A 27,591-nucleotide genomic window follows, 5' to 3' on the forward strand; every position below is an offset into this window, starting at 1 on the left:
TACAGGGAGCGAAAGGCTATTTACAATTTGTACGGAAACCAGATGGCAGTTATAAGAGTTGAGGGGCATGACAGGGAGGCAGTGGTTGGGAAGGGAGTGAGACAGTGTTGTAACCTATCCCCGATGTTATTCAATCTGTATATTGAGCAAGCAGTGAAGGAAACAAAAGAAAAATTCGGAGTAGGTATTAAAATCCATGGAGAAGAAATAAAAACTTTGAGATTCGCCGATGACATTGTAATTCTGTCAGAGACAGCAAAGGACTTGGAAGAGCAGTTGAATGGAATGGACAGTGTCTTGAAAGGAGGATATAAGATGAACATCAACAAAAGCAAAACGAGGATAATGGAATGTAGTCGAATTAAGTTGGGTGATGCTGAGGGAATTAGATTAGGAAATGAGACACTTAAAGTAGTAAAGGAGTTTTGCTATTTACGGAGCAAAATAACTGATGATGGTCGAAGTAGAGAGGATATAAAATGTAGACTGGCAACGGCAAGGAAAGCGTTTCTGAAGAAGAGAAATTTGTTAACATCGAGTATTGATTTAAGTGTGAGGACGTCATTTCTGAAAGTATTTGTATGGAGTGTAGCCATGTATGGAAGTGAAACATGGACGATAAATAGTTTGGACAAGAAGAAAATAGAAGCTTTCGAAATGTGGTGCTACAGAAGAATGCTGAAGATCAGATGGGTAGATCACATAACTAATGAGGAAGTATTGAATAGGATTGGGGAGATGAGAAGTTTGTGGCACAACTTGACCAGAAGAAGGGATCGGTTGGTAGGACATTTTGTGAGGCATCAAGGGATCACCAGTTTAGTATTGGAGGGCAGCGTGGATGGTAAAAATCGTAGAGGGAGACCAAGAGATGAATACACTAAGCAGATTCAGAAGGATGTAGGTTGCGGTAGGTACTGGGAGATGAAGAAGCTTGCACAGGATAGAGTTGCATGGAGAGCTTCAAACCAGTCTCAGGACTGAAGACCACAACAACAACAGGATAACAACAGGGAACGAAGCACCTGTTTACCATAAACCATACAGAATACCGAGTTATTTGCAGCCGATTGTGGAGGATTTCATTGATCAGCAGCTTGCAGATGGTATTATAGAGCATCGTAATAGTTGCTGGGGAGTAGGCGTTATCGTTGTGCCAAAAAAAAACCAATGGATGTAACTAAGAAGTACAGGTTCTGTTGTGACTACTTATACCTCAATAATTAGACAGTATGGACGCATACCACATTCCAAACATATCTGAGACTTTCGCTCACATAGGACAGTGCCAGTACTTTTCTACAATGGATTTGACAAGTGGTTACCATTAGTTAGGCCAACGGCCTTGCCGCTGTGGTAACACCGGTTCCCACAAAATCACCGACGTTAAGCGCTGTCGGGCTGGGATAGCACTTGGATGGGTGACAATCCGGTCTGTCCAGCGCTGTTGGCAAGCGGAGTGCACTCAGCCCTTGTGAGGCAAACTGAGGAGCAACTTGACTGAGAAGAAGCGGCTCCGTTCACGAAAACTGACAACAGCCGGGAGAGAGGTATGCTGACCACATGCCCCTCCATATCGGCATCCAGTGATGCCTGTGGCATGAGGATGACACGGCGGCCGGTTGGTACCTTCGGTACCGTTGGGCCTTCATGGCCTGTTCAGACGGAGTTTAATTTTTATCATCAGTTAGAGGTGGCTCCAGAGGATCGTTCAAAAACTGCTTTTTCTACTCTGGGAGGCCATTACCAGTACATCAGATTGCCATTCAGTTTGAAAAACGCTCCAGCAACGTTTCAGAGGTTGCTAGACAGTGTGTTGAGGGGTTTGAAACCACAGCATTGTCTTGTCTATTTGGATGACATTATAGTGTTTTCAAGTAGTATGGAGCAGCATAGACAGCTGTTAAGAGAAGTCTTTATGAGATTAAGTACAGTTCGTTTAACGTTGTGCCTGGAGAAGTGTTATTTTGCATTGGAAGAAGTGAAACATTGAGGTCACATCATCACTAAGGACAGAGTGCAAACAGATCCGAGGTTAGTTCAGGCTGTAAGGGAGTTACGGGAGCCGAAAACAGTTACGGAAATGCAATCATTCGTAGGAATTTGCAATTTCTATCGAAAGTTCGTGAAGGGTTTTGCAGATTTAGCACAGCCATTGACGCTATTGTTAAGGAAGGATGTGAAATTTGAGAGAGCCGAAGAGTGTCAGAAAGCATTTGACAAACTGAAAGAAGTGTTAACATCAAGTCCGGTTCTTGTGTTTCCATATTTTGAAAAGGAATTTATTCTAGCATGTGATGCACCAAATCAAGCATTAGGGTGTGTTCTTAGTCAGGAACTTTATGAGAAATAACATCCTGTAGCCTATTCATCTAGGCAGTTGAATGCAGCAGAGAGGAATTACTCAACAACAGAGACAGAGGTGCTTAGAGTAATCTATGGAATTACATCTTTTAAATGTTATTTATATTGGAGAGGATTTCGGGTAGTGACAGATCATGCTGCATTGAAGTGGTTGTTGAGATTGAAGGATCTGTTCACTAGACTCGCTAGGTGGGCTGTGAGGTTTAGTGCATTCGACTACAAGGTGGTGCACAAGCCTTAGAAGAAGCACAGTAATGTGGATGCACTGAGTAGAAAGGTGGCAACAGTAGAAGTTATAGGTTGTGACCTAGCAGTATGGCAATAATTACAGGATGCTGATGACGATTGTAAATTGTATCGGATACAGCCACAATTTAATACGTACAACTGTCTTCTGCGCAGGAAAACAAAGTTAGGGCCAAGCGTAGTAGTGCCAGCGAAGGTGAGAGATGAAATTTTAAAAGAGGCACATAATCACGTGTTATCTGGTCATGGTGGGAGTAAAGCGACGAATAGGAGAGTGGTGGAGAGGTTTTGGTGGAGTTGTAGGAAGGTAGATGTGGAGCAGTACGTCAAGAATTGTATTCCATGTGAGCAGAGAGCAGATTTGAGTTGGAAATGGATACAGCTACGATTGCTGGAAGTGGCATGTCCATTTTCTATGTTGGGAATTGGTGCCTTGGGACCTTTCAGTCGAACACCATCAGGGAACAGATTCGTTCTGACAATAATAGACCATTTTTCGAGGTATGTGGAGATGGTGGCTATGCCAAATGAATGAAGTTTAGTGGACAGGAGACAATAATTACTGACCAAGGGACCAACATCACGTCGGATTTAATGAAGGAACTGTGAAAATTGTTGGATGTAAAAAAGTTGAGGACGAGCACATTGCATCCACAGGGAAATGGAAGCGCAGGACGGGTACACAGAACAGTCGGGAAGATGATGAGTTTTTATGTGGATTCTCATCACCGTCAGTGGGGCGATTATTTGAAGTATATTGTATGCACATACAATGCAGAAATCCATATCAGTACCAGTTTGTCTCCATATGAGGTAGTGTGTGGGCGAAAAATGCTGTCACCGTTTGATTTAGTGAAGCTACAGAAAGGAAGGACCAATGAAACTGTATGTCAATTCACAGGAACAATTCAGGATGTTTGGAAACAGGTATGAAAGGCGAATACGAAGGCTTTGGAAAGGCAGGAAGATGCAGCGATGGAGAAAAGAAAATTTACCACAGTGTAGAGTGAGGTAATGGGTAATGCTATCCAGCCCCTATATGCCAAATGGGAAAGCAAAGAAGTTCTACATGAGATATCAAGGGCCATACCAAGTAGTTGAAACCACATCCCCCATTAATGTTAAGCTTCAGCTGCCAACTAGAAAAACAATAGTACACATTGGGTGGTTGTGGCCATTTAAGGATTGTCCCGATGTAATTCCAGACATGGCATAGGAAGGGAAGAGGAAGAAAGAGAGAGTGAAGAGAGGTGTTCAGCGCAGAGGAAAACAGGAAGATAGAGTACAGCATGATGTACCATATGCTTTGCAATCCAGAAAGTAGTGGGATATTACCAGTTTTTGTTTTCTTGTTATGTGTCATTTGGTTTCTGGAGATTAATTAGGCATTGTATTTTCATATGTTGTATGTGTTTTCGAGTATTGTAAGCCTGCTATGGGTGATAGTGATCACTGTCCTCAGGGCACTGAAAAGGGGAGCATTGAGAAAGTAGGTAGAAGTAAGAAACTGAGGAGGTATTGCTGATCTCGGCAGTTAACAGCCGTTAGGCCGAGATAACAAGGGAGGAATTACAGAGCTGCCATAGACGGAAGGTGACGGTATGTCCGGCCATTGTGATAAGCACCAATCCAGGCACATGCACGGTGCAGTTATTTTCAGCCAGGAGCGAAGAAATAGATTGTACAAGGAACATCATGGAGCCGAAATTGAGTTTGGAACAGGTCAGGATGCATTGGATCTACTCCACCCACGAAAAATTAATAGTAGTTTCAAGTTGTTTTGAGCAGGGAGTATTAGCTGAAGCGAAACGTATAGAGGTCGAGGGGAGTGGCATTTTAATCAATGGAACTAAGTGTAACATAATAGGACCAACCTTCCATCTGCCAGCATCAATTTAGGAGACTCGCAATTGAATGTTACACAGCCACAGCTGTACTAACTAGAAGCAACTTCAGAATTTTTGCCAACGCAGAATCTGACCTTGTTAAATCAAAACCTGGAGTCAAGTCTTGTCCATTCCAAAGGTGTGGCTTGACTTGTTCACCTGTGAAGGCTCTCCTCTTATAGCTAGAGCTTGTCTCGTCCTATTGGCACTTTATATTTTAGAGTTCTGGTGTCCCTATCATGCAGTTTCTATAGCCTACCAGAGCGCTCAACCAAGCGAGGTGGCGAATTGCTTAAGACATTTTCCTGGCTCCACATTGCCGGCCCTTTTCTATCCTATAGTTCTTTCGGAATGTCCCTCTTAATTATTACTTGGCATCAGATCTCTCAAGTAGTTCAACAACAATCAAATTTTCAGGGTTGGAAAAGGTTTGCACGATGGAAAGGCATTATGTCCTACATTGATCGCCCAGAACACTATGACTACTATATAGTAGGTCAACTTTGGCGTAGATAACAGTGGCAATGGATTGTGGTATGGAAGTAGTAACGCCTTAGTAGGGCGCTGGAGGCAGTTGGCATCACATCTGCACACACGTCACCTAATTCCTGTAAATTCTGGCGAGAGGAGCAATCAGCCCTAACGCCATGTTCAGTCACATCCAACATGTCTTCCATTGTGTTCAGATCTGGCGAGCTGGGGGAACCAGCACAACAACTGGAACTCGCCACTGTTTTTCTCGAACCACTCCATCACACTCCTGACCTTGTGACATGGCGCATTATCCTGCAGAAAAATGCCAGTGCTGTAGGGAAACATTAATGTAATGAAGGGGTGTGCGCAACCTGCTACTAGTGTACGATACTCTGTGGCCTTGCATGAGTTCCACTGGATCCGTGGAGACTCACATGGATGTTCCCCATATAATAATGAAGCCACTGGCATGTCAATCCCGCAGTACAGGTGTCAAAGAGCTGTTCTCCTGGAAAATAATGGATTCGCGGCCTCCCATCGACAAGATGCAATGCTATGCTATGGCGCCAACGTCGAGTGCTGATGGTCACGTGTCCATTTCAGCCGTAGTTGGCGATGTCATGGTGTTAAAGTTGGCGCATGTGTTGGACCATTGGCTCACTGTTAAGTGTGTTCGGTGTACTGTGTGTTCATAGACACATGTACTCTGGCTGGCATTAAGGTCTGATGTTAGTTCCAAAACAATTCATCGCCTGTCCTGTTTTACCAGTCTGCCCAGTCTACGAGGTCTGAAATCTGAAGTGAGGGGTGGCCACCTAACCTCACTATGCCTGGACGTGATTTCACATTGGTTCTGCCACATGTTGAAGACACTCACCATAGCACACCTCATACACTCGACAAATCGTGCAGTTTACGAAACGCTCGTGCTGAGCCTCTGGGCCATCACAATCTGCCCTCGGTCAAACGCAGATAGATCGAGCGACTTCCCCATTCTGCACACGGACAGCACACTCACTAATATTACATGCACCGTGTGTTTGTCTGACTAGCAGTCATTCCTCATCAGCTGATGCTGCTATCGCCTAGACATGCACAGCTGCAAAATACTAACACGAATTCATTACAAACGAATGGAAAAACTGGTAGAAGCCGACCTCGAGGAAGATCGGTTTGGATTCCGTAGAAATTTTGGAACATACTGACCCTATGACTTACCCTAGGAAATAGATTAAGGAAAGGCAAACCTACGTTTCTAGCTTTTGACAATGTTGACTGCAATACTCTCTTTCAAATTCTGAGGGTGGCAGGGGTAAAATACAGGGAGCAAAGGGCTATTTACAATTTGTGCAGAAACCAGATGGCAGTTATAAGAGTCGAGGGGCATGAAATGGAAGTAGTGGTTGGGAAGGGAATGAGACAGGATTGTAGCCTATCCCCGATGTTATTCAATCTGTATGTTGAGCATAGTAAAGGCAACAGAAGAAAAATTCGGAGTAGGTATTAAAATCCACGGAAAAGTAATAAAAACTTTGAGGTTCGGGATGACATTGTAATTCTGTCAGAGACTACAAAGGACCTCTAATAGCAGCTGAACGGAATGGACAGTGTCTTGAAAGGAGGATATAAGATGAACATAAACAAAAGCAAAACGGGAATGATGGAATGTAACCTAATTAAATTGGGTGATGCAAAGGGGATTAGATTAGGAAATGAAACGCTTAAAGTAGTAAATGAGTTTTGATTTTCGGGGAGAAAATTAACTGATGATGGTCGAAGTAGAGAGGATATAAAATGTAGACTGGCAATGGCAAGGAAAGCGTTTCTGAAGAAGAGAAATTTTTCAACATCGAGTATAGATTTAAGTGTCAGGAAGTCGTTTCTGAAAGTATTTGTATGGAGTGTAGCCCTGTATGGAAGTGAAATATGGACGATAGATAATTTAGACAAGAAGAGAATAGAAGCTTTCGAAATGTGGTGCTACAGGAGAATGCTGAGGATTTGATGGGAGATGGGTAGATCACATAACTAATGAGGAGGTATTGAATAGAACTGCGGAGAAGAGTAATTTGAGGCACAACTTGACTTGAAGAAAGGATCGGTTGGTAGGACGTATTCTGAGGCATCAAGGGATCACCAATTTTTAGTATTGGAGGGCAGTGTGGAGGGTAAAAATCATAGAGGGAGACCAAGAGATGAATACACTAAGCAGATTGAGAAGTATGTAGGTTGCAGTAGGTACTCGGGGATAAAGTAGCTCGCACAGGATAGAGTAGCATGTAGAGCTGCATCAAACCAGTCTCTGGACTGAAGACAACAACAACAACAACATGACGTGGTTGCATAGCGGTGCGTTTATAATTTCTAACTTATTTTCAAGAACTGCTGGATTCAAATATTGTTCAGATATTATCGGATAAATATAAATTTTATTTCTAAATCCTCATCGAAATAGCTCAGATCATTATTTTTATCCAGTTAATTGGTTTAAATGTATTTTTTTATTTCACCTTTTGTTTTATAGCCAGCATTTTCAAATGTTTAAATATTATGATAGGTAAACAACCATAGCCGACCATTGTGGTCGAGTGGTTCTAGGCGCTTCAGTCCGGAACCGCGCTGCTGCTACAGTCGCGAGTTCGAATCCTGCCTTGGGCATGGATGTGTGTGATGTCCTTAGGTTAGTTAGGTTTAAGTAGTTATAAGTCTAGGGGACTGATGATCTCAGATGTAAAGTCCCATAGTGCTCAGGGCCGTTTGAACCCTTTTTTAAACAACCATAATTAAAATCACATGTACAAAAATTCTAAATAAAATTGATAGAAAGAAAAATTAGAGCGAATTAAAAAGTTATCATGATTCTTAAAGTGAATCACTAATGATCAGAAATAAATCAAAATTACATTTAAACTAATTAATTGAATAAAAATAATGTTCAAAGTTATTACGATAAATATTTAAAATTAAAAATGTCAAAGAGTATGAGGTGATTAGTACCCAGAATCTTCAGCATGTCAGAAATATATCCTAGCCATTGTACAATGCCATCACTTTGTAAGATGTAAGCATTTTTAGGTCACGCAAAATTCTTTGCACTTTTGCGTCAAAGTATTGGTTCACGTTGTAAGTGGCCATCATTGGCGAAACTATGGTAAACGTTTGTCGTCTTCCAAGCAATTTTAATACGTTTTACCAGCTACATTGACCAGAAATTAGTTATTTTCCTTGGTTGCACACAGCGACTTTCATGTTCTGGTGAATGCACAGCAACTACTGTCGTCTGCGTGTCGTGGGATGTTTGGGAATTTTCTGTTGTCCAGGGGTCGGAATAGCCTACTTCATTTGTTATATACCTTAGTTTCATCGTCCTTCAAGAATTTTCGATATGTGGTCGTAACACTAGCAACTGAACAGCCGACTAGATTCGCTGTTCCCCAGATTCTTACTCCCAGGCGCCAAGCCCTGACAATGCACTGGTAACGACTATTGACCAAGTCGCGTGTAATGTTTTGTTTGGCAAGCTCTCTGTGAGCAGTCTGTGGTCGCGCGCGAAACGATAAACACGAGTGCCGAGAATCAAGAAGGTGTATATCTGTATATGTGTGCTTCGCACCAATAAAATCATGCTTATTACATGTGGTAAAGTGTACATCATTGGATCAAGCAATCCTACTACACTAAACCCATACTGGTGACCCCAAATTTATTTGCGAGTGCTACAATGAACTCTCGTACCGTAGAGCAGTACACAATAGATCGCTTGCCACCTGCTACACCAAGCACATGTGCCAACTAGGTTTTACAATGGACACTTCAGCTTCGTTTTCCAATTATCCACCTTTTGTTCGCAATATTTCGACACAGTTTCTGAACACACCAGCTAGCTGTACTCAACAGAACAGTGCTCCAACATTCCCACAGCCATGTGTGCTGGCATCAGTTATGAACAATAACTTTTCGTTATCGTACATGAATCAGCAATTGTGCGACAGTGTTCTGTACCAACAGAACGTCATTCTTGCACAAAACTTCGCATGCGAACGTTTTAAGTCGAATGTGAACTTTCCATATGATCCGAGTGCTCAACAATGGCCGACACAATGTGATCAAACCCCAGTGACTATGCTTACAAGTTTCCCAAGTGCCAGTGTGAACTTTCCACCCGAGTCAGTGGTGGTACACATTGAGCCAGACGCTCGTGACAAGAATGCACCTGTAGGGGAGGGGCCTGGAAACTGTACTCTATCATTCTCCGCACATCGGTCGACTCCATGGCGCCGGTCCATTCTATGCCTGTTGGCGTTACTCCATCGACTGCCCGACTCGTTGATTTCTCGACCACGGTCGAGCCAAGTGCGCCTACCATGCCGCATGCCACTGACACTTTTGGGAACTGGTACACCACTACTGCACCCGAGCCAGTTATGCTGCAGAGCTATGGACTACGAGTGACAGTTTCTGACAAACAGTTATGCCAAGACTCCCCCATCTGTTGGCCTAAGCTACCGCCCCTTCGCAGGGGCCACCCATGGTTTGCCTTGGTCGACCATGTCCTGCAGCTACACGGTGTCACTGATGACAACTCAAAGTTCCTTTGCTTACTATGTCACCTCCATGATGAACCGGACCTGATCTTTGATATTGTGACTTCACCTCCCACCGTGGACAAATAAGCATTTGCCCAACGCACCAACCTCAAGTGCCTATCCGTGTCTACAGAGGATGTAATCCACCTCATCAGTCACAAGTAGTTGTGTTCCAGATCCCCGTCGCAGGTCTGGCATCATCTCCACACTATGACTGACGCACATAAGCTGCAGGAAGCTACACTTTAGACCATCTGGTTGCTCAAACTTCCTCCAGAAATTCAAATTCACCTGCTCCATGTAACTTCGGCCTCACTGGACGCTAAACTGAAGGTCACAGACCAGGTTTACACCATTCTGCCACCCCCGCATTTCCCCCTGGAGTGTCCTCAGGCCTCAGGGTTTGGCACACCTGTGCAGCAGTTCTATCGTGTGGTACAGAGTGCTCACAACTCGCTCCTCGCATGTGTACGGAGCCAAAGCCGTCTACCAGCCGCTGCCACAACTCCTCTCCTACCAGCACTACTGCACTGCCGCTGTCGAAGGAATCTGCAAACACGACTCCCTCCACTGCCACTTCAGCCTCAGCCAACTCGACAGATGATGCTACGTGCCGTTCTGCTTGGTGTTATTTCCATTCCCGCTTTGGTGACGCAGCTAACAAATGTCTTTCTCCATATGCGTTTCCAAACTAATAGCGTGACCCAATTCAGGTGCTATGGGCCGTGTAGCATCATGCAGACGCCTGTCCCTTGATACTTCTTCACCTCACATGCCAGGACACTTGTATGTGAAAGATGTTGGGTCTTGTCTTTCATTTCTAGTCGACATGGGGGCCATGTTAGTGTGATACCTTGGTCTGCAGGTATTAAATTAGAGTGTCAGGCTTGCTCCCCTGCTTTGAGCTGCCAATAATTCCTTGATCCAGTCTCATGGAATTAATAATATGAACCTTAAACTGCAAGACGTTAACACTCGCTTACAGTGGACTTTCGTTATCGCTGATGTGGATGAACCAGTGCTCAGGGCAGATTTTCTCTTAGCCCACGCCCTAACCTACAAATAGGTACACCAATCTTTAACTCAGTAGACTATACCACCAGTTCCGGTATTTCTTCTCTCACATCCAAGAGTGCCACTCTATTGTGCGAGCTAGCTGAAGCTGCTGTTGCACTGCTCTCTCTTAAATCACACAACAGACTTTGGGGCTGCAACATAGCCCTCTGCTTACGCATTGCCACCGTGCAAGCCAAGCTCACAGACGCTCGTAACCAGGTCACCCATCTGTCACACAAGGCCACACCCCCATTCCCTGCTCCACCTCCTCACACCCACCGCCGATGCTGTTTGGCTTTTCTATTACCAGACAGAAGTTGTGCCCATTACAGTACCAAGTACCCGACCAAGCTCCACGACAAGAACTACCACTGAATCGCCGCCACTGCTGCTGATCCGCTGGCCTGGGACACACATGTGTTTGCATTACAGGTAGTCATACCGCATCAGGTGCAGGTCCATCATCCCCGTCAGTGTTTGCAATAAACAACAATACTGTCCATAGAATCAATACCATCGAAGGTCCACCAGTATGCACAAAGGCTAGGCGTTTAAACGCTGAAAAACTTAAACACACCAAAACTATTATTTAGGAACTTTTAGACAGTAAGACTCTTCGCCCTCCTTCTAGTAGTTGGTCATCACCCGTTTATTTGGTGCCTAAGAAAGATGACACCTTCCACCTCTGCAGTGACTATCGGGCACTTAACACCAGAACAATTTTGAGATAATTATCCAATCCCAAATATTCAAGATTTTGTTTCCAAACTGCATGGGGCACAAATTTTCAGTGTAGTAGACTGTCACAAGGCATACCACCAACTGCCAATGGCACCGGAAAATGTCGAAAAAACTACTATCATCACCCCATTCGGATTGTTTGAGTATCTGTTAATGCTGTACAGATGTGGCAATGGTTCATTGACTCCGTGCGTGACTGGGCGTGAGTCGTGCTTCGGTAGCTCAGATGGTAGAGCACTTGCCCGCGAAAGGCAAAGGTCCCGAGTTCGAGTCAGGTCGGGCACACAGTTTTAATCTGCCAGGAAGTTTCATATCAGCGCACACTCCGCTGCAGACTGAAAATCTCATTCTGGTTCATTGACTCATTTGTTGGAAAACTGGACTTTGCATATGCGTACCTGGATGACTGGTTAATTTTTTCTTCCTCACTTGAGGAACATGAGCAACACTTAAATACAGTGTTATAACTATTACAAGCAAATGGTGTCACAGTGAACAATGCTAAGTCACAAAGCTGCACTAGTGTCAATTTTCTGGACCACATGGTTTCTGCTGACAGCATCTGCCCCCTACCTGAAAGGGTCAAGGCCATTAGTACGGTGCCTTTGCCAAAGACTTTCAGGGCCTCCATCACTTCCTTGGAACGGTAAATAACTACCGCAAACACATTCCCCACATCGCCAACATAGAAGCCCCACTGATGGATGCTCTCACAGGAAAAAAACACTTCAGGGTCTTGGGCAGTCACATGGAGTTCAGATATGCGACGCACATTTGATAACCACAAGCCAGCCTTACAGATGGCCGTTACGCTCGCTCATCCCATCCCTGATACTCCCATCTTCCTTACTACAGACGTGAGTGATACAGCAGTGGGGGTGGTACTTCGGCAATCCATGGGTTCTGTTGTACAGCCGCTCATATTTTTCTCTCACAAACTGTCCGCTTCCCAACGTAAATGGTCGTCCGTTGACCAGGAACTATTTGCTATTTACAGCGCTATTAGATATTTCCAAGACAATATCTAAGGTCGCCATCTCGTGCTATTTACCGACCATGAACCACTGGTATATGCTTTCTGTAACCTAGGCAAGGATTCACACAAAACGTTTTCGTCATATGGACCTCATATATCAGTTTATGAATGACATACATTACGTCAGAGGAGTAGACAACGTAGTGGCCGATTTTTTATCTCGTGTGTCGATTTTATCTTCACAACTGGACCTCTGCGAACTCCCTAAATTGCAAATAGATGAAATCGCCGCATTGCACTCCGATGCTAAAACAGGACTCAGACTAGAGTTCTGGACACTTCCTGGGTTCTTGTCTAGTGCGACATTTCAACAGGATGTATACATCTGGTGATCCCTGCAGCTCTCTGCTCGGACATTTTTAATAGTATTCACGATTTGGCACATCCTGGCATACGCACCACCACACATCTGGTACTGTAATGTTTCATTTGGCCTGGGGTCATAAAACAATGTCGCAGGTGGGCACGAGCATGTGTGGCTTGTCAGCGCGCAAAAGTAGGTCGTCATGCACAAGCCCCCATGGGTAAGTTCAATGTGGCAAAACGAAGATTTCAGCACATAAACATCGATATCGTTGGCCCTCATCCCCCACGGGCCCCTTCCGTTATATACTGTCTGCCATTGACAGGGTTACCACTGAGTAGAGGTAATTCCCCTCAATACTATCACAGCCAACACAGTGGCTCAAGCCCTTTTATTAATGTGGATCTCGCACCTCGGCTGCCCAGCTTCTATCACTACCAACCAGGGCCGCCAGTTCGAGGATGCCCTCTTCTGGCAACTTTGTGAACTGTGCAGGGTGAAACAATTTAGGACAACAGCATACCATCTCCAGAGCAATGGTTTTGTCGAATACTGGCACCGAACGCTTAAAGCTCCCTGATGTGCCATGGAGGTGAGTGGACCAACGCCTTAACATGGGTAATGTTAGGCGTTCGGGCCATATACAAAGAGGACCTTGGCGCATCCCTAGCAGAAGTACTATTCGGAGAACCCATCACACTCCCAGCAGAAACAGTTAAGCATGTTAAGGAGCTAATCACTAATATTCGTGCGCTCCCTCCTTGACTGCACTCACTCCCTCCTGTATGACCGGCACTCAGCCCTTCCCACTCTGGCCTGCACAGAGTCATATCATGGTGTAACAACACGTTCAAAGTGCCCATTAGTGGCACACCTCAAACGGTATGTGTCTGCCACGTCAAACTGGTGTGGTCTCTGGGAGAACTGCCCGATACCCCACCCTGTCGGTCCCCACCCTCCACTACAGCCACCTCGCACGAGGCCATCTACCGACGGTCTGCAGGTGAGTGACGACCATACCCACACGTCGGATGCTTCCCACTCCAAGCCTTGTGACAGTGCTACAGGTGCGTGAGACATCCCCCTATAGAGTGACACGTGTGGTGACTCCTCCTCCTACAGGCAGCCCCCTGTTAGGATTTAGTGATGTATCAGGGGCCAACCTTACTACATGTGATGTTGCCGGCGATGACTCGTGTGGAGATTCTGTCAATCCCTATATGGAAGTGGTAGTTAATGTCAACACTGATTTCATTTGCAGTTCTAAAGTGTTTTTTGTTATACATCTGGATAATGTGTGTGTATTCTACGAACGAGCCAGTTTCCCCAATGACAACTTGACCCACATTCATCTTTTCCAGTCTGTCCCCTTGCCTGTTGGTACTGACCCACCGACGGTAAGGGTCTTTCGTACCACAACAGCCATTCAGGTTCGCTACCCCGGCTCCTCACAACCCACCGTCCCCCTCCAGGATCCCACCACTGCTGTACAGGGATCCGCCCGGTCAGGCAGGACCATCGGCCCCCTCACTGGCTCGAAGACTTCATTTATTAATGTAATGTATTGTTTCTGTTTAAACACCCTCTCCCTCCCCCCTGGGTACTTCCTTTACATGTATGCCCTCATGTTAGGCTTTGTGCTCCACACTCTATGGCAGGGGGGTGGGGGGATAATCTGGCGACTATCGACCAAGTTGCGTGTAACATCTTTATTTGGCAAGCTCTTTTTGAGCAGTCTGTGCTCTCGCGCGAAACAATAAACAAGTGTATCGAGAATCAAGAAGGTTTATATCCGTATATGTGTGCTTTGTACCAATAAAATCATGCTTATTCCATGTGGTATAGTGTACATCCTTGGATCCAACAATCCTAACACACTAAACCCATACGGCCTTTGTGAAAGTCGTCTATGTTGCTGGGTGTCCGACTCGCATCGTTGCTAGTGTGATTCCCCTTCGTCTCTGCTCCACGTATATACTTTCCTTGTCATTAAGTGCCCACAACGCTACCAGTCCACGTTCAGTTTCGCAGCGCAAAGTGAACATAATGTTTTGGCTTACCAGTGTACATCTTAATAAGCTAGAAGCCAGTTTTAGACGTAATTCACTATTGATAATTTCGACGTTCACTTCCAAGCAATCAAAAGATCATAAGAGACTGTAAACACCTGTGTTCTCTGCATTTGTAATGCCTCTGAAGCCCAGGTAAATACAAAAATGTCAATAACCTCTCATGAAACCACAACACAGTCAGTATGATCCACTTATTTGAGCTTCCCACGCTTCCTGTGTTACCGGTGGAAACTGGAGTCACTGACTGAAGTGGCGTTACACTGGACATATTAGGGAAGATGGTCAACCGAATACTCATCTGACCACCCAGATTTACGTTTTCCATGATGCCCCTAATTTGCTTAAGGCGAATGTTGGGAAGGTTTCTTTCAAAGGACATTGCCAAATTCCTTCCACAGCCTTCACTGATCTCAGCTTGAGCGCCTCTCCAATGACCTGTCATCGGCAGGAAGTTAACATTCCTTAACCTACTTTTCTTTCTTCTCTGTGTCAGTGACAAGAGATGACTGAGTTTTGCTGATACATTGCAGGCCCATCCATACTATGTGTCTGACGCAACGATGGACGACCTGCAATACCTGCTGGAGCAGCTGACCACTGGGGATGCTCCAGAGGCTGCTCGCATGCTGGCTGTGGATTGGAAGGGCCGCTTGCAGGATGGTGGGCCCTGGATTGCCTCTGCTGAATACTTCTGGACACTGCCACTCACCTATGACCGCATGCCCAAGGAGGACCCCAAGGTATGATTCCACATACAGTGTCCCTAGTTCTGTAATCAAGTAAGTACACTGGCACAAATAGAAAGTGTTAGATTATGAAGCACAATTTCGATATATATCAAACATTCTGGACATTTTCTTCACATACCTGGTGTTAAAGGATTAAATTTTCGTTCCACTGGGAATTCGGGCTCATCATTAACATCAGCATACACTATTATATTCACTGTGGCATGGAAGTACAGAGCCTCCAAATGCCTTCTTTAGGAATTTTGCGTCATGTCTGAATCACATGCCGTGTCAATTCCTAAAATTTCCTGCCTGGGGGCTGGCATGAGATATACATGTTCCCTTCACGTCCGAGACGTACTTAGCTGGTGACAAATCAGGGGACGGGACATGCCTGTCAAGGATGTGTACATTCAACGTGATGTTTGTAGTGTGTACTGTGGTGTAGGTTTTACGTTTTCCTGATAGAATATACTAAAGGGTATCTTCGTCTTAAAAGTAAGGCAACAACAATTACCGTTCTTGGCACATGACAGGGAGCAAAAACTATCACTAAGTCCTGTTGTCATATCCTATAGCTCTTCATACAATGATTCCAGAATTTGGATTGGTATGGTCTCGCACAAGACAAGACAAGCGATATTCTTCACTGAACAACACAGAGTACCACTCAACGTACCAACTAACTATGGCCGGCCACAGTGGCCAAGTGGTTCTAGACGCTTCAGTATAGAACAGCGCGAACGCTACGGTCGCAGGTTCTAATCCTGCCTCGGGCATGGATGTGTGTGATGTCATTAGGTTAGTTAGGTTTACGTAGTTCTAAGTTCTAGGGGAATGATAACCTCAGCAGTTAAGTCCCATAGTGCTCAGAGCCAATTGAACCATTTGAATTAACTATGGCTCTGCACCCAACTCGTAATCTTAACCGAGCTTCCAGTAATGCTGAACGATTCTGCTGTCACCGATGCACATTTAGCGTTGTTGTTGTTGTTGTGGTCTTCAGTCCTGAGACTGGTTTGATGCAGCTCTCCATGCTACTCTATCCTGTGAAAGCTTCTTCATCTCCCAGTACCTACTGCAACCTACATCCTTCTGAATCTGCTTAGTGTATTCATCTCTTGGTCTCCCTCTACGATTTTTACCCTCCACGCTGCCCTCCATTACTAAATTGGTGATCCCTTGATGTCTCATAACATATCCTACCAACCGACCCCTTCTTCTGGTCAAGTTGTGCCACAAACTTCTCTTCTCCCCAATCCGATTCAATACTTCCTCATTAGTTATGTGATCTACCCATCTAATCTTCAGCATCCTTCTGTAGCACCACATTTCGAAAGCTTCTATTCTCTTCTTGTCCAAACTATTTATCGTCCATGTTTCACTTCCATACATGGCTACACTCCATACAAATACTTTCAGAAAAGACTTCCTGACACTTAAATCTATACTCGATGTTAACAAACTTCTCTTCTTCAAAACGCTTTCCTTGCCATTGCCACTCTACACTTTATATCCTCTCTACTTCGACAATCATCAGTTATTTTGCTCCCCAAATAGCAAAACTCCTTTACTACTTTAAGTGTGTCATTTCCTAATCTAATTCCCTCAGTATCACCCGACTTAATTCGACTACATTCTATTATCCTCGTTTTGCTTTTGTTGATGTTCATCTTATATCCTCCTTTCAAGACACTGTCCATTCGATTCAACTGCTCTTCCAAGTCCTTTGCTGTCTCTGAGAGAATTACGATGTCATCGGCGAACCTCAAAGTTTTTATTTCTTCTCCATGGACTTAATACCTACTCCGAATTTTTCTTATGTTTCCTTTACTGCTTGCTCAATATACAGATTGAATAACATCGGGGAGAGGCTACAACCCTGTCTCACTCCCTTCCCAACCACTGCTTCCCTTTCATGCCCCTCAGCTCTTATAACTGCCATTTGGTTTCTATACAAATTGTAAATAGCCTTTTGCTCCTTATATTTTACCCCCGCCGCCTTCAGAATTTGAAAGAGAGTATTCCAGTCAACATTGTCAAAAGCTTTCTCTAAGTCTACAAATGCTAGAAACGTAGGTTTGCCCTTCCTTAATCTAGCTTCTAAGATAAGTCGTAGGGTCAGTATTGCCTCACGTGTTCCAACATTTCTACGGAATCCAAACTGATCTTCCCCGAGGTCGGCTTCTACTAGTTTTTCCATTCGTCTGTAAGGAACTCGCGTTAGTATTCTGCAGCTGTGACTTATTAAACTGATAGTTCGGTAATTTTCACATCTGTCAACACCTGCTTTCTTTGGGATTGGAATTATTATATTCTTCTTGAAGTCTGAGGGTATTTCGCCTGTCTCATACATCTTGATCACCAGATGGTAGAGTTTTGTCAGGACTGGCTCTCCCAAGGCCGTCAGTAGTTCCAATGGAATATTGTCTACTTCGGTAGCCTTGTTTCGACTCAGGTCTTTCAGTGCTCTGTCAAACTCTACACGCAGTATCGTATCTCCCATTTCACCTTCATCTACACCCTCTTCCAATTCCATAATATTGTCGTCAAGTACATCGCCCTTTTATAGACGCTCTATATACCCCTTCCACCTTCCAGTATTCTCTTCTTTGCTTGGAACTGGGTTTCCATCTGAGCTCCTGATGTTCATACAAGTGGTTCTCTTATCTCCAAAGGTCTCTTTAATTTTCCTGTAGGCAGCATCTATCTTACCCCTAGTGAGATAAGTCTCTACATCCTTACAATTGTCCTCTAGCCATCCCTGCTTAGCCATTTTGCACTTCCTGTCGATCTCATTTTTGAGACGTCTGTATTCCTTTTTGCCCGCTTCATTTACTGCATTTTTATATTTTCTCCTTTCATCAATTAAATTCAATGTTTCTTCTGTAACCCAAGGATTTCTACTAGCCCTCGTCTTTTTACCTACTTGATCCTCTGCTGCCTTCACTGCTTCATCCCTCAAAGCTACCCATTCTTCTTCTACTGTATTTCTTTCCCCCATTACTGTCAATTGTCCCCTTATGCTCTCCCTGAAACTCTGTACAATTTCTGGTTCTTTCAGTTTATCCAGGTCCCATCTCTTTAAATTCACAAATTTCTGCAGTTTCTTCAGTTTTAATCTACAGCTCATAACCAATAGATTGTGGTCAGAGTCCACATCTGCCCCTGGAAATGTCTTACAATTTCAAACCTGGTTCCTAAATCTCTGTCTTACCATTATATAATCTACCTGAAATCTGTCAGTACCTCCAGGCTTCTTCCATGTATACAACCTTCTTTCATGATTCGTGAACCAAGTGTTAGATATGATTAAGTTGTGCTCTGTGCAAAATTCTACTAGGCGGCTTACTCTTTCATTTCTTTGCCCCAGTCCATATTCACCTACTACGTTTCCTTCTCTCCCTTTTCCAACTACCGAATTCCAGTCACCCATGGCTTTTAAATTTTCGTCACCCTTCACTATCTGAATAATTTCTTTTATTTGATCATACATTTCTTCAATTTCTTCGTCATCTGCAGAGATAGTTGGCATATAAACTTGTACTACTGTAGTAGGTGTGGGCTTCGTATCTATCTTGGCCACAATATTACGTTCACTATGCTGTTTGTAGTAGCTTACCCGTATTCCTATTTTCCTATTCATTATTAAACCTACTCCTGCATTACCCCTATTTGATTTTGTGTTTATAACCCTGTAGTCACCTGACCAGAAGTCTTGTTCCTCCTGCCACCGAACTTCACTAATTCCCACTATATCTAACTTTAACCTATCCATTTCCCTTTTTAAATTTTGTAACCTACCTGCCCGATTAAGGGATCTGACATTCCACGCTCCGATTCGTAGAACGCCAGTTTTCTTTCTCCTGTTAACGACATCCTCTTGAGTAGTCCCCGCCCGGAGATCCGAATGGGGTACTATTTTACCTCCGGAATATTTTACCCAAGAGGACGCCATCATCATTTAATCATACAGTAAAGCTGCATGCCCTTGAGAAAAATTACGGCTGTAGTTTCCCCTTGCTTTCAGCCGTTCGCAGTACCAGCGTAGCAAGGCCGTTTTGGTTATTGTTACAAGACCAGATCAGTCAATCATCCAGACTGTTGCCCCCGCAACTACTGAAAAGGCTGCTGCCCCTCTTCAGGAACCACACGTTTGTCTGGCCTCTCAACAGATACCCCTCCGTTGTGGTTGCACCTACGGTACGGATATCTGTATCGCTGAGGCACGCAAGCTTCCCCATCAACGGCAAGGTCCATGGTTCATGGGGGAGGCATTGAGCGTAAGGATAAAAAAAAAAAGTAAGAGAAATCGAGTTTTCTACAGAGACATAGTGAGAGAGATTTTTGCCTGGATTAGATTAGATTACATTACGTTAGATTCAGTTTTCGTTCCACAGGGCGAGAAAATCAGATGATTCTCGTGGGTGTGGAACATGTCAGAAAGCATAACGCAAAAACATAAAACATTTGAATATAATACATACTATCCTGATCATTCGTCTGGAGATTGTCGAAATAAGTGAATACAATGCGGTAAACTGGAACAACTAATATTTACAGAAATAACATGCTCTCAGAATGAAACGTTATTGTTGTTGTTGTTGTTGTCTTCAGTCCTGAGACTGGTTTGATGCAGCTCTCCATACTACTCTATCCTGTGGAAGCTTCTTCATCTCCCAGTACTTACTACAACCTACATCCTTCTGAATCTGCTTAGTGTATTCATCTCTTGGTCTCCCTCTACGATTTTTACCCTCCACGCTGCCCTCCAATGCTAAATTTGTGATCCCTTGATGCCTCAGAACATGTCCTACCAACCGGTCCCTTCTTCTTGTCATGTTGTGCCACAAACTCCTCTTCTCCCCAATTCTATTCAATACCTACTCATTAGTTACGTGTTCCACCCATCGAATCCTTAGCATCCTTCTGTAGCACCACATTTCTAAAGCTTCCATTTTCTTCTTGTACAAACTATTTATCGTCCATGTTTCACTTCCATACATGGCTACACTCCATACAAATACTTTCAGAAATGACTTCCTGACACTTAAATCTATACTCGATGTTAACAAATTTCTCTTCTTCAGAGACGCTTTCCTTGCCATTGCCAGTCTACATTTTATATCCTCTCTCATAACATATCCTACCAACCGACCCCTTCTTCTGGTCAAGTTGTGCCACAAACTTCTCGTCTCCCCAATCCGATTCAATACTTCCTCATTAGTTATGTGATCTACCCATCTAATCTTCAGCATTCTTCTGTAGCACCACATTTCGAAAGCTTCTATTCTCTTCTTGTCCAAACTATTTATCGTCCATGTTTCACTTCCATACATGGCTACACTCCATACAAATACTTTCAGAAAAGACTTCCTGACACTTAAATCTATACCCGTTGTTAACAAACTTCTCTTCTTCAGAAACGCTTTCCTTGCCATTGCCACTCTACACTTTATATCCTCTCTACTTCGACAATCATCAGTTATTTTGCTCCCCAAATAGCAAAACTCCTTTACTACTTTAAGTGTCTCACTTCCTAATCTAATTCCCTCAGCATCACCCGACTTAATTCGACTACATTCCATTATCCTCGTTTTGCTTTTGTTGATGTTCATCTTATATCCTCCTTTCAAGACACTATCCATTTCGTTCAACTGCTCTTCCAAGTCCTTTGCTGTCTCTGAGAGAATTACGATGTCATCGGCGAACCTCAAAGTTTTTATTTCTTCTCCATGGACTTAATACCTACTCCGAATTTTTCTTATGTTTCCTTTACTGCTTGCTCAATATACAGATTGAATAACATCGGGGAGAGGCTACAACCCTGTCTCACTCCCTTCCCAACCACTGCTTCCCTTTCATGCCCCTCAGCTCTTATAACTGCCATTTGGTTTCTATACAAATTGTAAATAGCCTTTTGCTCCTTATATTTTACCCATGCCGCCTTCAGAATTTGAAAGACTCTTCGGTGAAGGTATGTTCTCGAAACTTTAACAAAAGCCCGTACCGAGCTACTGAGCGTCTCTCCTGCAGAGTCTTCCACTGGAGTTTATCAATCATCTCTGTAACGCTTTCGCGGTTACTAAATGATCCTGTAACGAAGCGCCCTGCTCTCCTTTGGATATTCTCTATCTCTTCTATCAACCCTATCTGGTGCGGATCCCACACTGCTGAGCAGTATTCAAGCAGTGGGCGAACAAGCGTACTGTAACCTACTTCCTTTGTTTTCGGATTGCATTTCCTTAGGATTCTTCCAATGAATCTCAGTCTGGTATCTGCTTTACCGACGATCAACTTTATATGATCATTCCATTTTAAATCACTCCTAATGCACACTCCCAGATAATTTATGGAATTAGCTGCTTCCAGTTGCTGACCTGCTATTTTGTAGCTAAATGATAAGGGATCTATCTTTCTATGTATTAGCAGCACATTACACTTGTGCCGGCTGTTCGGTTTTCATTTGCTCCTCATATGTGTTAATTATATTTTGTTTATCTGTAAGTAGGCGTCATTTTCAGCCAAATTAGCTTCCCACGCCCGGGTTCCCGGGTTCGATTCCCGGCGGGGTCAGGGATTTTCTCTGCCTCGTGATGGCTGGGTGTTGTGTGATGTCCTTAGGTTAGTTAGGTTTAAGTAGTTCTAAGTTCTAGGGGACTGATGACCATAGTTGTTAAGTCCCATCGTGCTCAGAGCCATTTGAACCATTTTTTGAGCCAAATTACAACTACCACTTCGGAAAGAAGACCCTTTACTAGTATAAATATCGAGACAGGAAACCATTAACGATACTGACATCGGCTAGGGATCTTAATTTGTAGCAAAATATCTGCATGTTGGGCGATAGTGAAGCGGACGGAGACTGGAGGCTGGCAGGAGAACGGGAAAGACAGAAGCGAGGCAGGCAGGTCAGAAAGCTGAAGACAACAGCGCCCGTAAGCTACAGGAAACCCCAGGCGGGTGGACCGCGGCTTAGCGGGAGCCCAGCGGCCGAGGACAAAGAGAAGACACAGGGGCTCGCTCACAAAACGCGTGGCGGCGTGGCGGTAGTTTTCCCAACGGCCGGAGCGGAAGCTTCTGGAACAGTCTGGGAGCTTCTAGAAGCTTCGGTCGGTTGCAAAACTGAGATTGGTCGGCGCTCGGAAACGAACGCCTTCCAGCAACATGATTAGCCACGCACATTAAAGGGGAGAAGAATAGAAGAACAGGAGCTACGAAATAGCGTAGCGACTGAGAAACACTTGTTCCTGGGGCCTCGAGGAGAGAAGTTGGTCCTGGCGAGATGTGCGACCTCGTTACTGGGACAGAGGACTTGTAGCGAGAGCCTGAGGATCGTTTGGTATTCCACGGCAGCCGTGGAGGTGCCTACGGAAGCTTTTGGTGAGGTAGAATTTATGTTATCTCGCTGAGCCGAGAACCTTTGCAGCGATAAGTGTCAGATCACTGTAGTGGTCGTCCATTCGCAACGGCCGTTAGGGAAGTAAAGTAAATCACTGTGTCTTTTCATTGTATGCTGAGGCTTCACGTTGCTAGTCGCGAGTGTAGTTCTAAATATAATTGGAATTGCCATAGCTGATGTCAGTACTCCGCGCTTGAATTTACGACCGCGAATATATTACAGGACAGTGTCAGACAGAGCGATTACCAAATGTGAATAGGCAGAACTATAATGTTGCTCGTACTGTGTAATCTTGAATAGAGTGAATTGCAGAAGAGTAAAGAATTTAACACTACTGAGTGTATCATTTCATAGCTAGTACTTTCCTTTGTCATTTTATTATCTACTTATTTGTGTATTTCAAGTTTGCAACCACCTGGTGGAGGCAGTGTTCGTAGGTCAGCACATCCGAACATTCTAGCATATACTGAGGATATGGTTAGAAACCAATCAGATTTGCATACGACTAGTTAACAACACATATAGAGCAAAGGATAAGCTTACCCTTCTGGAGAGCGTATAAGTGTCAGGGCGACAAATGAGCGTTATAAAATCCGTTGTGCAAAATTTTTCACTTATACGTTCGGCTCGCAGGCTTAGCCATCAGCAGAAAAGAGCAAAACAGAAGGGGTAGCTTACATGTCTTAAATTTTAGTACTGTAACATGCCCAACATCCTTCTAAAGTGATAAACGTATGATTTTTTTGTGATATGTTACAATACAGCATCACCAATCTATTGTGGTCTAGCTGTGTTGGTAAGGCAGTAAATTTATCCACAGGGCAGTGACTGCGTCACTGCAATTCAGTTTGGAGGTGTGGCAGTGGGACTTGTAGTCTCGTACCACCATCTGATAATGACTGTACTACATGAGTCAGGCAGAAAAATTTAGCCTAACATGGGCAGGTATGGTTGGAAAGTATTAGACGTAGAATGGGGGCTAGTCCGGCCAAAGGATGCGTCCGTGGTGGGCGTGCCAGGCCTATCGTTAGCCATAGTCGGAATCCGATTCCTGTAGGATGGTTAGGGGAACCGGATGTCGATGCCAGGGGCGTGGAAGTGTGGTCCCAACGTGGCGTAACCCATGGACAGTGTCCCGCAAGGCATCCACTTTCTCATAGAGCCGCCGCGCGTTGTTGCGTATGGTCGTCTTTAGGGGGACGATATCAGCTTCCTCGTGGAGAGTGACAACTCTCTTGAGTGTCGGGGCGTGCAGGCTCCACCTTGTTCTGCAGGCGCTGCAACGTCCGCACCCTGGTGACACTAATCGTGGCCCATGCAGCAGATCCATACGTGAGGGCAGGCAGGATAACTGTTCGGTAAATGCGGAGCTTGGTATGCAGGTTAAGTTCCCTACTGCGGAAGAGTGGGTACAAAGCCCTGGTTAGCTTTTGCCCCTTATCGGTGACATACTCCGCATGACAGTGGAAGTGGAACTTGTGGTCCATCTGGTCCCCGAGATAGGTGGTTGTCGGGGACCAGGGCACCTGCACGCCTGCTATCGAAATGTTGCGGCGGAGGACTGGGCGCCGTTTCGTGAAGTAGACTGCCGTAGTTTTGGCGGCATTGAGAGCTATTTTGTTTGTCCGGCACCAGGTGATGGTGGCGTCCACTTGTCGCTGGAGACGGGCGACGACGGCGTCAGTAATGCGGCCAGTGGTGTATAGTGCTGTGTCGTCAGCGTATTGTGCAAGGTGGCACGCGGGGATGACCGGCACATCATTTACATAGATATTAAAAAGGATGGGAGATAGCACCGATCCTTGCGGAGTGCCTACCGACAATTGGCGAATGGCAGAACGCATTCCCCGTTGAGTCCCTAGGAGAGTCCTACCACGGAGGAAGTCATCCACGATCTTGACATAAATATCCGATATCCGGTATAGGGGGTCTGTGTCAGCATCTTACTTAACATTGTAGCACAGAAAAAACTGAAGGGTCTTACTCGATTTAATGACAACTAAACCCATGTGATTCCCCCATTTCTTGCCCGCATGCGCAGTTGCTTTGTTCTTTTTCTAACAGCTGTACGCCGAGCTGCAAGAGAGCGCGCTGGCCATCTTCAAAGGCGACGTGAACTTCCGGAAGCTGGTGGGCGACTTGCGTTGGCCGGTGGAGACGCGGCTGGAGCAGGCCGTGCGCGGCTTCCGGCCGTGTCCGATGGCGGCGCTGCGAACGATCAAGTCGGAAACCGCGGTCGGGCTGACGCCGGGCCAGGAGAAACAGCTGGACGCGTCGCAGCCGGGCTGGATGACCAGCGGACAGCTCGCCCTCATCGTCTGCGTGCCCGAGTTCATCTAGCAGCCGTCTCTCCACCAGAGATCGCCTCACAATTAAATACAATCAGAAAACTTGTTTTATTTTATCCGTGATGCACCGAATGATAAACGAAAACCTGGACCTACGTGGATATAACGTTATTTCTCTTTGAGGATAAAATTTATTGTAATCAGCCTTTTAGCTATCAATTCTTTGCCCTAAGCATAATAACACCAATGTATTTTCCGTAAGTGTACTGCCACGGCGATGGGACGGGGGACTTCATTTCCACCGCAAAAAATTAAAAAGAAGAACAAATTTTGTTAATTGTTGGTAACTTCTATGAATGACATACTTTTTAAATAAGTACTGACGTGTAAGTAGGGTTCACAATTTGAATTTAGCATGGGGGGGGGATACTTTAGGGCAACGAAAAAAAAAATTAGAAACCTACAAATTTCGTAACTTTTCAACATTTCTTTCACTATTTTTCAAAACATTCTTTTCATACTTTTTAAAGATACGTCGATGCTCAAGAATGGGCCCTGAACGTGAAAATATGAATATCACATTTATCGTGAAAAGTCACATATAGTTCAATTCTTTTATGCCCGCCCAGACGCGGGAGATTGCTGCGTTGCCAGTTGCATGCGAGAAGAGAAGCAGCGCCAGAGTATAGTATAGATCGCAAACTTATGTTTAGGGGGGAGTGCGCAGTTTATGAAGTAAAGCCATCACGGCCGCAATAACCCTTTCGCTACTTCAGAGACGTGCTCCCCGCATTCCGCGCCGTGCGCGATTTTTTCATCACTGCACTGCTCGCCAGTGCCAGACACATGGTGTTACGGCTGCTTTGACAAAAACTATTTGGCCAAACAATTTTATTTTTACACATCTTCTTGACTGATACCTTCCCCCCATAAATGACTTAATTTTGTTTCGATGTTCAACGCAGTTATTGTGCAGCATCAAATGTAGCAAACCATTGCACGAAATTTTGAAGAGTTTGCAGTGGTAAAAGTCCACAGCGTATACTTTCTGTATGGTCGATTTTAGTTGCCACTAGAAATCTAAAAAAATTACATTCAAACGAATAAAATTCGTGAAGTAAGACACTTCAGCATTGTTTTTAAGTAAAGAAAATATTAATTAGCAAACAAGAATTGAATTCAGAACCTTTCGCTTAGTAGCCAAACACCTTAACCATTACGCTAATGCAACTCATCGTACAGTCAGATTCTTGGAGGACTTTAAAGCAAAATACCGAGAAACACTGTTGGTATGACTATGAATTACTTGCGTTTCGTCGAAGTACAATAGGAAAGAAACAATTACCGCTGTTGTTTATTGCGAAAAAGGAGTTAGTGAGAATGAATTTCCTTGCTATCGCCTGAATTAGGAGGCTTATTGCTTGTTTGGTTTAATTAAATAATAGAATATGAAGCAATTGGTATAAAGAATGTTTTTTCCAAACTTTCTATAAAAGAAAGTCTGCTATCAAGCCATTGCTTTCGTTCAATTACTTTATTTATGACTGAACGTTTCTAAAACTGAAGACACTCGTCCGTGCTCTGCACTGCAGTCGAGCTCTGGCAACGTCGTTCTCTGTTCATTGGCTGACTGTGTTTTGTGACGTCAGATGCGCAGAACGAACCTAAAGTCGGCCGCCGTCGAAAATGTCGCACACTTTAGGAAGACTGAAATCTTTGGGTTAGGTTTCGTTGAAATATTTGAAACAATCACAGAATCTGATAGAAGAAATAATTAAAAACAAGGGCAATGGGGCAACTGCGAGACTGTAGATGCTCCACGCCCAGAACATCAGTACAGTCGCGTTTGTTATCTGCTTCGTCTTTAAGGCCCTATTTAATGTGATTTCTTGTGACTGGCGGTACACGGGTTATGATGACATTCAGTGTTCTCTAAATCTTTTGAACTTCATGCATTGCCGCTGAGCATTCTTTATGGGGCTCAGTAGTAAAGAATCTATTGTGCGTTTTAAGTCTGCTAGGTCCTCATGAAGCACCGTGTATGGGGTAGCGCCCATTGAAGGTCTGTTAAATTTTTTCTGTGTGCTCATGGGATTCAGGATTTGAGAATCCGGCCGCCATACATGGCATGAATATTCGCTGAGGCAAAGCAAAGTGCTTCGGCAGTTGTTCTTAATGCACTTGCTATGGCTCCCCATTCACTATTCTCTACTTTCTTTAAATACTGTTTCTGGCGGGGACATTAAAATGACATATACTATTTAAAAAAAAGACATAACACGAAGGAATTATCCGAATGGGACAGAAATCGGCAGATGTGATGTTCAATTCAAATTGAAACTGAGGTGTGATGTACATGTGAAGACAAACAAATTATTATAATAGCAGAAAAATTAGATGATTTTTGA

General features: G+C 44.3%; 1 protein-coding gene across 1 annotated transcript in view; it reads left to right on the forward strand.

The window, feature by feature from the left end:
• LOC126334633 (damage-control phosphatase ARMT1-like) overlaps positions 1-25,386 on the forward strand; it is a 127,017-nt gene extending 101,631 nt beyond the window's left edge. Inside the window, exons 6-7 of the mRNA XM_049997069.1 lie at positions 15,296-15,505; positions 24,960-25,386. Of these exons, the coding sequence (XP_049853026.1) occupies positions 15,296-15,505; positions 24,960-25,235 (486 nt within the window). The 3' untranslated portion in view covers positions 25,236-25,386. The remainder of the gene's footprint in view (positions 1-15,295; positions 15,506-24,959) is intronic.
• The last annotated feature ends 2,205 nt before the right edge of the window (positions 25,387-27,591 follow it).

The sequence above is a fragment of the Schistocerca gregaria genome, chromosome 2 (genome assembly GCF_023897955.1).
Source record: "Schistocerca gregaria isolate iqSchGreg1 chromosome 2, iqSchGreg1.2, whole genome shotgun sequence".
NCBI lineage: Eukaryota > Metazoa > Arthropoda > Insecta > Orthoptera > Acrididae > Schistocerca > Schistocerca gregaria.